At 32.9% G+C, this 12,495-nt stretch overlaps 1 protein-coding gene across 1 annotated transcript in view; it reads left to right on the top strand.

Moving 5' to 3' along the window:
• SI (sucrase-isomaltase) overlaps nucleotides 1-12,495 on the top strand; it is a gene marked incomplete at both ends in the record, with an annotated part of 161,716 nt that overhangs the window by 22,579 nt on the left and 126,642 nt on the right. Inside the window, 6 exons of the mRNA XM_084232623.1 lie at nucleotides 1,716-1,841; nucleotides 3,131-3,262; nucleotides 3,348-3,467; nucleotides 5,504-5,617; nucleotides 7,044-7,128; nucleotides 10,822-10,939. Coding sequence (XP_084088749.1) covers nucleotides 1,716-1,841; nucleotides 3,131-3,262; nucleotides 3,348-3,467; nucleotides 5,504-5,617; nucleotides 7,044-7,128; nucleotides 10,822-10,939 — 695 coding nt within the window. The remainder of the gene's footprint in view (nucleotides 1-1,715; nucleotides 1,842-3,130; nucleotides 3,263-3,347; nucleotides 3,468-5,503; nucleotides 5,618-7,043; nucleotides 7,129-10,821; nucleotides 10,940-12,495) is intronic.

The following is a 12,495-nucleotide window of genomic DNA, read 5'->3' as shown; positions in this document are numbered from 1 at the left end:
ATTAAAATGTACAGTTGCTTATATCGTTTTACAGGAAAATTGGTAGAGATATGGATTTAAGCATTAAGATACACGATTGACATGTTGTAGAACATTCTTAATCAGTGCTGCATTTAAATGAGGCTCAAATTATGTAGAAAATAGGTAGAAGAAATTTTGTGTCTTATTTGAAAAAAAAACAAATTTTCCTCTTTACATAAACTCACCTACGAATGGTATCAATATATTAAAATTCTAAGCATAATTCATTTCAATAAACAGATCATTTCATGTTTTAAATACAATATATACATATAAGGTATACATTAATAAAATATTAATAGACACATATTTTGCAAACTTTAATAGACAATATTCATATATGATGCACACTCACTTAGAAATTTCAATTTTTATGAGGACTATAAATTATTTTCTTATGTCTTTCTTCCATCCTCTTTTTGACTGCAAAACTTTCAATTTTGAGTAACATTTTGCAGTGCTTTACTTGCAGGTAAGATGCTGTCTAATTCATGAGTCAATTAATACAGCTAATTAAAGTCTTTAACTTTTTTTAAGCTTTATTTATTTATTTATTTATTTACACAAGCACTGGATACAGCCAGAAGTACGGGAGGGGTAGAGAATTCACCAGAGCCAGAGCAGGGAACAGAACAGGCAGACTGACTGAAATACACTGCTGAGGGGAGCAGCGGGTGGGGCAGGAGAGGTCTTGTGCATCATGTGGGACCCTCACCAATGGCCGGGGATTGAACTGGCACTGCAGAGGCTGTGGGCAGCTTCGTAGCCCAGCGCTCAAACATTGTGCCACAAGGGGAGGCCCTAATATTTCTAAAATGCAGATTATTTTGAAAATTTGTTTGAACTACATTATTTTAAAATAAATGTACTGCCAAAATGATATAAATATTGTAACAAAACATCATTATTTTTCTGGAAATTATGATGTAGTAATTTCATTGCTATAAATGATGGAGAAATTACAAATCCAGAACACACACACACACATATGCTTTTATTTATTTATTTTTAAAGGATTTATTTTTATGTAGACAAACTGGGATACAGGCCAGAGGTGCAGGGGGTGGAAGAATTCACCAGAGACAGAGTGGGGAACAGAACAGTTGGACTGACTGAAATACACTGCTGAGGGGAGCAGCATTCGAGACAGGAGAGGTTTGCTGTGCCAATCTGATGTGTGGATTTGCTCTCTGGCTGGGGATTAAACTTGTGCTGCAGTGGTTGTCCGTAGCTTCATAGTGCTGAGACTTAACCCGCTGCACCACCAGAAAGTCCCCCACATATGCTTTTAAACAGTATTTTCTTACTCATGACCTTTCATTCATTCAGTTATCTTGTTGCTACAGGAAGTGGGACTACAGTGGGCGATTTTCTTTTTTGTCTTTATCTCTTTGATTCTTCTTATTTTCCTTAACTTTAATTGTTCTGAAAATATGCCTTGGCTAATACTAAATTCTGATATAATAACTTTTTAATTTTGTAACATAAAATAAGCAAAAGATGAGTGGCAAAACTTGCTGACCTTTTCATAACAAAATACTAGTGGAATATCTGAGATACATTTTGGAATGCAGGCAAAACTATTTCTCTTTAAAATATGTTGTTAAGCTTATTTGTATACTGGAGATAAATTAAGAAACATTATATTTCTAATGTTATTTATTAAAACTAATTAAATGTCAATTTTCTTTAAGCTCACTGGACTACCAGCAATGCCAGCATATTGGAGTCTTGGATTCCAACTAAGTCGCTGGAGTTATAAGTCGCTTGATGAAGTGAAGGAAGTGGTAAAGAGAAATCGGGAAGCTCGCATACCATTTGTAAGTAGAATGAAGTGTTTGTGGGGATATATATCAAGTTAAATATTGTTTTTTTAAGATTTATTTATTTATGCATACAAGAACTGGGGTACAGGCCAGACATGTGGGGGGGTGAGAGGATTTACCAGAGACAGAGTGGGGAAGAGAACAAGCAGAATCATTGAAATATACTGCTGAGAGGAGCAGCAGGAGAGTCAAGAGAGGTCTGCTGCGCCATGTGGGTCTCCTACCTGGCCGGCAGGGGAATCGAATTCATGCTGCAGTGGCTGTGCACACTCCATAGGCTGCGCCTTAACCCCTTAAGCCACCAAGGAGGCCCCAAGTTAAATATTGTTACATAATAATGTAGGAAACTGTCATAAATATCCTATTTTATTTATATTGCATATGTATTTATCATATGTATTATTTATAAGCTGTTTTTAATAGTCCAATCATACTGTATTATTGTTACTTTTATCAATAATGTATATTTATGTTTATATGCAATTCCAGACTTGAAGTTTTGTTATTGATTAGGAGTTATACTAGAACAGGATAACACATGAATAAATGGGAATAAAATCATATTCAACTTTTTATGTGGGCTTTATAGTATCTGTATTTTTTCAATATTTATTTTATTTATGTATGCATACAAGAGCTGGGGTATAAGCCAGAGGTGCGGGAGGTAAGAGGATTCACTAGAGTCAGAGTGGGGAACAGAACAAGCAGATATACTGAAATACACTGCTGACAGGAGCAGCAGGTGAGACAGGCGGGGTCTGCTGTTCCGTGTGGGTCAGCTCCCTGGCTGGGGATCAAACTTGTGTTGCAATGGCTGTCGATAACTTCATAGTGCTGAGACTTAACCACTTGTGCCACCAGGGAGGCCTAGTTTCTGTAGATTTTTGGTGTAATGGTAATGAACATCTTAAAGGGTATGATCCCACACAGTAATGAAAACCAGTGTTACCTCAATTAAAAAAATATATATATGTACAAAAGATTAATGTGTTTTTGTAATGCCTAAGATTTTATTTTCATAACAAATTATATATGGTATCAGTATATGTCATTATACATATTTTTGGTCATCTTTGAGCTATGTGAATAATCATTTATTGTTACTAGCTTTAGAATTATAAAAAAACTTGTTTTATAAATATTGAGTCTTTAGTGAAATAAAAGGGATCAAATTTCATTTACTTTTTAATTATTAATATTAAAAATTCATAGTGCTTAATGAATGAAGTGATTAGAAAATTCTTTCAGTACTATTTAAGAAAATATACTCTGCTAAATTACAGGATACACAGGTCACTGACATTGACTATATGGAGAACAAGAAAGCCTTTACTTATGATAAAGTTGCATTTAAAGGACTCCCTGAATTTGCTGAAGATTTGCATGCATATGGACAGAAATATGTTATCATCTTGGTAATGACTGATTATATATTAATTTTTTTTTGTATTTACACATTTGTGAGTTAACAGGTCTTTTTTTTTTTTCCCCAATTTTTAGGACCCTGGAATTGCCACAAGTAATCTTGAAAATGGATCACCATACGAAAGCCTTGTAAGGGGAAATGCACAACAGGTGTGGATAAATGAGTCAGATGGAATTACACCACTAATTGGAGAGGTAAATTATGATATTTTCTATTTTCTAAAGTTGCACTGTTTTTCTCATATTATTTATTTTAACAATAAAAATTGTAAGATGCACGTGTATATGTTTGTGTGTGTTTGCTTTAAAATCTGCATTTTATATTTTAATTGTGCAGAGATATTTTAGACAATTATCTCCAAATCAGTTCTTGCAAGAAGGTATATAATTTTCAATGTAACATCTAACTACAACTAAAGTTAACAAACTATGATAAATAAATTGGTGTAAAATCTAATATTTGATGTAAAGTTATTTTATACATGTATTGAGTACTTAAATCTTGGGCATTAAATTCTATATTTTATATTTCATCTTCACAATGAAACCATGCAATAACTATGATTAAAAATACTACTTTACAGGTGAAAAAATATAGATATGAGAGAGATGAGCTAGTTTTCCTAATACCACAAAGCTAATAAAGACAAGAATAAGGAAACTCCCTCGCTCCTAATTCTGTTTTTTTGGATAAACATATTTTTAAAGATTTATTTTATTTATGCATACAAAAACTGGGGTACAGGCCAGATGTGTGGGTGTGAGAGGATTCACCAGAACAGAACAAGCAAATCTAGTGAAATACACTGCTGAGGGGAGCAGCGGGCGATGTAGGAGAGGTCTGCTGTGCCGTGTGGATATCTCCCTGGCCTGGGATTGAACTCATGCTGCAGTGGCTGCCAATACCTTGATATTGCTGTCTTTAACCCCTTTGCTACCAGGGAGGCTCCCCTAACTCCTAATTCTTAATCAGAATATCTATTCTTTTGGAGACATCTTTGTAAGACATCAAAACCATTGCCTTGATGATTCCACTTTTGTGCTTAGTCAAGTAAAGAATAAGAAGGAAATACCATTTATGAAAAACTTTTTATAACATTATTTGTAATAATGATGAGCATCACAAGCATTACTTTTAATAGCATTCATAAAAGTTAACATTTCTGGTAAAATTTTGCTTCAAATAGTTATGAGATCTATCGGGAAATATAACCCAGTATTTCCTTCCCCCTTCAATGAAATCCATTAGTATCTCATAGAACACAATTTTTTTGAGGCCTGCTATTTTGTATATAGACAAATCAGATAGTCAATATGTATTAATTTGGACATGAAACAATATTATTTACCCAAAATTATTTGAAATTATTTTTTGACTAATGTAAGTAATTTAAGCAAAAAGTAAAATAATTTGTAAAACCATAAATCATAAAGAGGAAGCACAGTGTATGTAGTATTTAATATCATGGACTCAGATATGAGTGTCTAGATTTGAATTTTCTATGCAACTAATTAGTGTTTGACCTTGAATAGCTAATACCGTCTTTGTTCATCCAATCTGTCATCTGCAAAATAGTATAATTATGGCATTTATTGATACTTTGTCTCTAAAGTGGTGATAAACAGTAGTATCTATTCTTAAACTTATAGTGAATGTTAAATGAGTTAGTGATTATAAAATTGCTTAACATATTACCCAGTAAACAATGTTTCATATTTGCATATGTTAAAGAAAAATAAATATATTAGGAGTATTTTTGCTTGAATTTATTTGGAATAAATGCTTTTGGAAATGAACTAATATATTTTATTTTATCAAGCAACATATATATGTATGAATCATACACATTTTTAGATTTATTTTACTTAACATGTTAGGATGCTAAGAAGTAATTTAGTTGCAACTAAGATAACAGCTTCATCCCATGTTCTCATATTTTCCCTTTCTAAATGCTTCATATTTTCATCTCTTTCTTTACTTAACTACTCTCACTTAAATTCATTTTAAAGTAGAACTGAGCTTATTATTAATATAGAATAGTCATGATCACATATATTTATAAAAGCACAATTTCAAAACTGCAATAAAATTGTACTGTCATTCAGTTTACTGTTTACTGTTTACTCAGTTTACTCAGTTAACTGTTTACTCAGTTAATTTGAATTCTCATGTTTTATTTAGTCTTTTTTTCTTTTATTTGTGAGTATATATTTATGAACTATTCTTCCAGGTTTGGCCAGGGTTAACAGTATACCCTGATTTTACTAATCCAAGCTGCGTAGAGTGGTGGGCAAATGAATGCAAACTTTTCCATGATACAGTGAAATATGATGGACTTTGGATCGTAAGTAATGATTTTTAAACAGTGATATTAGACAGTGCATATAGAATTATTTTTCCAAAAATAACTGTTGGCAAGATATATTTAGCATTGCATTAAATATAAAATCAAAGTTTCTTATATTTAGAAGGCATGAATATCAGTCATACACATGGTTTAGAAAATAATAAAAATTAAAACCTGTAAATTGAAATTCATCTTTTCTAGTTATATCTATCTAACTCTATCTATCTTTCTATCTGTCTGTCTGTCTATCTATCTATCTATCTATCTATCTATCTATCTATCTATCTATCTATATTGTTTTAATCATTGTTCATTTTTAAACAATGTTTGCTTCTACACCCACCCTCAGGTGTTGACCCCACAGGAATTCCTTCACCAATACACCCATGTGCCATCACCATAGTCCTCCCTCCCTCCCTCTGATACCTCTCCCTCCTCCTCCCCTGCAGAATCATGGATGGAGCTAGAAGGAATTATGCTCAGTGAAGTCAAAAGGAAAAGTCAGAAGGAAATAGAAAAATACCAGATGGTATCACCTATAGGAGGAATATAGGGGAACCAAATAAAGACATCAGGGGAAAAAATAACAGTACAAAATACAACAAAACAGAAACAGACAGACAATTTTCTAGTAATGCATTAAATTTTATACATTAAATTTCCTTTTTATTTATAGTGCTGTATTTTGCAAATGATAAACATATGGTAATAACATTCAAATGATGTGCTAAAGTCTGCTGTAGTATAGCAGTTGTAAGAAAATCATGCTTAAATCTCACACTTTAGAGATATTTATAGTAAATTATAGATTAGAACAAATCAGAATTAGTAATATGATATTTTATTTAGGATAAGCAACAACAAAAGTCAAATATTTGGTTATTGGTTAAGATAGTAAAGGGAATCACTAATATTTAAAAGTTTTTTGGATGAAAATTTATATCTATTATTATTGATCACGTGCAGTTAGACTTATATATAAAATAATACTGGATGATAGTAAACAATTCAGTGCCTTGTTACTGAATCTATAAATACATTAGAAAAATGAAACTACCTGGTAATCCCAAAATTCTACACTACTTCAGAAAAAAAATAAAAGCTTAACAAATCTGAACACACAGAACAAAATGGGGATTTTTTTCAAAGGTATTAACATTATATGTAATTTTATAAGAAGAGGTAATGATATCATTGGAATAACTACCTTTTCTTTGATCATTTACATCTAAAAAAAAATCTTTCTGAAAGTGCTCATTATTCACTGTCATTATTTTATGTTCAATATTAAGTTAATTTTTCATTGATTTGTTTAGTTAACTAGTGTTTATATTTTACAGTCAATGTATCAACTGGATATTTTATACTTATGTAATATCATTTTTACTTAAAATTTGCTGTTTTTCATTTTATGTTGATTTAGGACATGAATGAAGTGTCTAGCTTTGTTCAAGGTTCAACAAAAGGATGTAATGACAACCTACTGAATTATCCACCTTTTACTCCAGGTAAATTTAATTTGGTTATCTACATAAAATGAACTGAGTAAATTTTATATGATGACTGGAAAATGCCATCATATATTTCTAAATCACTGAATTTGTTATAGTTTTGAGACAGTTAAATCAATGTATTTTAATTATATTTTTAACTTTAGCCAAAAAAAAAGCCTGAGATAGATGATTTTAAATTTTGGTATAGCATATTATTTACTTGCACTACTGATATTTTCCCATGATTATTTAATTAATTAAAATATACCACAGAAAAATTTCAATTTCCAGAATCTCACACATTCACAAGGAAGAATTCTTCTTCTTGTCAGATGAAGAATTTAAAATTGCCATAACTACAAAAGTCAAAGAATTAGAACAACACAAACAAAATCAGAAAAAGGCATCAGATATACATAAGAAGATGCAGAAAGGGAAAAGAATGCCTTGAGAAACATAATCAACTACAGCTGTCTCCCCAGCGCCAGTTTGATTCCCAGCCTGCCAGGCAGAATCCCACATGTCGAGGCAGACCTCTCCTGTCTCGGCCGCTGTTTCCCTCAGCAGTACCTTTGGTCTGTCTGCCTGTTCTGCTCCCTGTTCCTTCTCTGGTGAATCCTCTCACCCTCCAGCGACTCTGGTCTGTATCCCGGCTTTTGTATAAATGTAAATAAATCTTAAAAAAATAATAAAATAAAGGAAGTGTAGGATGTAGAAAGGCAAAGTAGAATATAAAAAGTTCTGGAAAGATCCATGGAAGAAGATTAGATAATATGGAAGAATGAATCAGTAATCTGGAAGATACAGATATGACAATAACCAAGAGAGCAAAAGATATATATATATATATATATATACACATATATATATATATATATATATAGCAAGCTAAAGGAATGAAGAAGCACTTCAAAAATTATCTGACCTAATAAGCAAAGAAAATGAGCCAGAGCTATCCTAGAAAGAAAAGAAAGAGAAAAGAGCTGAAAAAGCTATTGAAGGAAATAATGTAAGAATATTTCCCAAGCTTGAAGAAGGATATGAAAATAGACACAAACTATCTTAATGAAAGAAAGTCTATGGAAATGCATAGAGTAAAAAAGTTTCCAGAGTCCAAGACAAAGAAAATATAATGAAGTTGATGAGGAAGAAGAAAGACAACATAAAAAGGAACATCATTCAGGTTAATATTGGACTTCTCTGAAAAAACATTATGGGCAATAAGAAAATAGAAAGACATTCAAAAACCTCCCAGACAAAATATGTCAGTTAAGAACACTTTATTCTGCACATTTCTCCTTTCTATGTGAGGGAAAAATAAGGGACTCATATCTCCAAAAATCTACAATGAGCTTATGTAACTCAACAGAAATAGAAAAAACAACCCAATCACAAATGATGAGCTAAAAAGACAACTCTCTAGGCAAATGTAAATAGCCAACAGGCATATGAAAGAATGAGCAACATCACTTATTATCATGGAAATACAAATCAAAACCACAATGACATACCTCCTCACACCTGTGAGAATAGCTCATATTAACACAAAACAAAACAAAAAATATACATAAACAGCAAGTGCTGGGGAGGATGTGTTAAAAAGACTGCTTTGGGAATGTAAACTGGCACAGCCACTATGGAAATCTGTGTGGAGTTTCTCAAAATACTAGGACTCACCATAGGACCCAGCAATTCCACCCCTCCAATCTATCCAAAGAAAACAAAAACAGTAATTTGAAAGGAAACCAGCACTCTTGTTTATTGCAGCACTATTTTCAATAGTCAATAGATGGAAACAAACTAAATGTCCCAACTAGATCAATGAATCAAGAATATGTGCTGGTGGACCTCCCCTGGTGGCACAGGTGGTTGAGCGTAGTGCTGTGAAGCAGTGAAGCTGTCTGCAGTGTGGGTTTGATCCCAGCCGACAGGCAAAACAAATACACGGCGATGCAGTCCTCTTCTGTCTCACCTGCTGCTCCCCTCAGCAGTGTATTTTAGTCAGTCATCCTGTTCTGCTCTCTACTCTGTCTCTGGTGAATCCTCTCACCCTTCTGTACATCTGGCCTCTACCCCGCTTCTTGTATGCATGAATAAACAAATCTTTAAAAAAAGAATATATTCTGGATGTTGGGCATACACAACAGAATACTACTCAATGATCAAAAAATTATAAGCTTATGACTTTTGTGCCAACATGGATGGAGTTGTGATTATTCTAAGCAAAATAAGATAGAAGGAAATACGTGTGTGTGTGTGTGTGTGTGTATCTCACATGGTCTCCTTATGTGGAATATACATAAACCAAACAGGGTCAGTTAAAAGACAAAACTTGAATGCTGACCATGAGAGCTTAGAAATCTCTCAGGGGAGGGTAGAGGGAGGCATCCAATCAGGGGAGGGAAGCTAGATCATGGATTTTATGGTACTGGGAGGGCTATGGTGACTACAATTGAAAGGAGAAATCAAATAAAGTCCAAAAATTAATGATGATGTAAGAAAAAAATGAGAAAATAATAAATAAATAATAATATAGTAATAAAAAGAAAATTTGTTTGAAATCATAATTTGAGCCATCACATTTCTTCCATAAACACATATTTGTGCAGTTATTGGAATTATTCTAATACATATAATTACATAGCACATATTCTTTAAAAAATTATTTGCACCATTAAAAATGGGTTAAAAAATTATCGAAGGTGGGCCTCCCTGGTGGCACAGTGGTTGAGCGCTGTGTTACAAGGCTGCCTGCAGCCTCTGCAGCGCTGATTTGATCCTTGGCCACTGGCGAGGGTCCCACATGGCAAGCAGACCTCTCCTGCCTGCCGCCCGCTGCTCCCCTCAGCAGTGTACTTTGTCAGTCTGCCTATTCTGTCTCTGGTGAATTCTCTCACCCTCCCGCCCTTCTGACTGAACCCAGTGCTTGTATAAATAAATAAATAAATCTTTAAAAAAATCACCAAAGGATAATATCTTTATATAGCCATCTCTAATAAACATGACATGATTGTAACACATAATCCCACAATTTAAAGCAACATAAAAATACAGATTATCAGATATTCTAATGGTTTATAAATGTTTAACAAATATGCATGTATACAATTAGACTATATTTACCAAAGTAATCCACCTTTAGCTTCAAAATGGGTCTAGATGTATGTGAATTACATTGTAGATGTGTATATTTATATAAATACATGAAATACCATTTTTCTAGAATGACTTAATTGATTTTTGAAGTTTAGCAGCTATTAGTGTAAGTGTAAATCAAATCAATAATCAACAGGAGTGGAGAGTTGAAATACAATTGGTACTTGGTTTAAAATTCGCATAGGGCCCCCCCTGGTGGCACAGTGGTTGAGTGCTGGGCTGCGAAGCTGCCCACAGCCTCTGTAGCACCAGTCTGAACCCTGGCCTCCAGCGAGGTTCCCACATGATGCCACAGACCTCTCCTGCCACACCCGCTGCTCCCCTCGGCAGTGTATTTCGTCAGTCTGCCTGTTCTGTTCCCCGCTCTGCTCTGGTGAATTCTCTCACCCTCCCACGCTTCTGACGACTGTACCCAGTGTTTGTATACATAAATGAATAAATCTTTAAAAAATGGCATATATCATTTATTTTTAAGTATGGTATTATATAACACATGATTTAAGAATTAAAAGTGTTAAGATGGCAAAATGTTTCTTATATTTTTTCTTTAAGATATTCTTGACAAACTCATGTATTCCAAAACAATTTGTATGGATTCTGTGCAGTACTGGGGAAAACAATATGATGTTCACAGCCTCTATGGATACAGTATGGCTATTGCCACAGAAAGGTATGTGCAGTTTAATTCATCAACTTATTTCACTTTTATTGCCTAAATATATTTGAGAATTTATTAATATAGCTGGAAATAGAAAGATCAAGAAAGCAAAGAAAGAAAATGTCTTCTTCATATCAGAATAAGTCATAGGAAGGAGCATTTCTAAGGTAATGTTCACCAACTTGCAATTTAGTTATTAAGAACAATGTGGTGCATGTATTTAACTGGATATTTTATCTGAAATTGTATTTTTAAATTATTGTTCAAAAATTTGGTTTTGTTTGAATAGAATTGTGTTCTAAGCATGAACTTCAAAACTGTTCTGGGAGAATGATGTGTCTAGAAAAATCTTTAACTGTTTTCCAAAACTGAACTGAAAGTTTAAAAATAAAAAGTTGCCAATTAGAAGAATAAATTATTTTTAAACATCAGTTCAAAAAACAGAAAACAAATGTGGGTATCTATGTAGTATCTCCCAAAGTGATTTTCTAATGCAACTTTTGTGACTTGCATGTAAAAAATGATTATGATGTAAAATAAAGTAGGGGGAAATTTTATTTTGATTGCTAAGTATTTTCAAAGCATTAGCATAATGACCTATAATAAATGTTATCTATAATCAGTAAACCCCAGATTCTGCTCTCACTGTATTTTTTTTACTTTCTCACAAAAAAAAACTATTATAAGTTTTAATCCAAACCCAAATCATACCACAATATCATATCTTTTGTAATGTTTTCCTAGCGTAGTTTTGCTACACTTTTTAAAATCAGCAGAGCATTATGTATTTCATTAAGTAAATAAAATCTTGAAAGGAAACGGACACTGTAATTTATTATTTTAAAGGTAATGTAGAAAAAATTAGAATAGCATTAAATATTTACTAAGGTAATCTAGATAATTATATACACAGAACTACTTAATTAATCTTTTGTATCTTATTATTTCTCATTTATGGAGAAAATTGTCAATGATATTCAGATATTAAAAGAAGTAACATAAAAAAATAGTTGTGTGCATTTTCATCTTGGTTCTAGTTACCATACAATTCCCACCCCCCCTTGTTTTGATCCTACTGCCTTCTCCCGGCCACCCCCTCACCCCTGTAGTGTGTCTCTGATTTATAGTTGCTTGTTGATTTTGATTTTACTTCATTATAATTTGTCTTTATCCTGGTCCCCTATTTAGGTTTCTGAATTCCTGCTATGAGAAAGACCATCCAGTATTTTTCTTTTTCTTTCTGGTTTATTTTGCTAAGCATAACCCTTCCATCTCCATCCATGTTGCTGCAAATTGAATGAGTTTATCATTTTTGATTGCTGAGTAATATTCCATTATGTATATGTACCATATCTTCTTGATCCAGTCATTTCTTTTTGGGCATTTGGGTTATTTCATAATTTACCTATTGTAAATAGTACTGCTATAAACATAGGGGTGCAGGTGCCCTTTTGAATTAATGTATCTGTGTCCTTTGGTAAATGCCTAGGATTTATAAATACATCTCACTGGTGTAAGGTGGTATCTCATTGTAGTTTTGATTTGCATTTCCCTGATTACAAGTGATG

Source organism: Talpa europaea, assembly GCF_964194135.1.
Source record: "Talpa europaea genome assembly, chromosome: 4".
In the NCBI taxonomy this organism is placed as follows: domain Eukaryota; kingdom Metazoa; phylum Chordata; class Mammalia; order Eulipotyphla; family Talpidae; genus Talpa; species Talpa europaea.
Note: the sequence above shows the minus strand (reverse complement) of the source record. Positions and strands in the feature narration are given on the sequence as shown.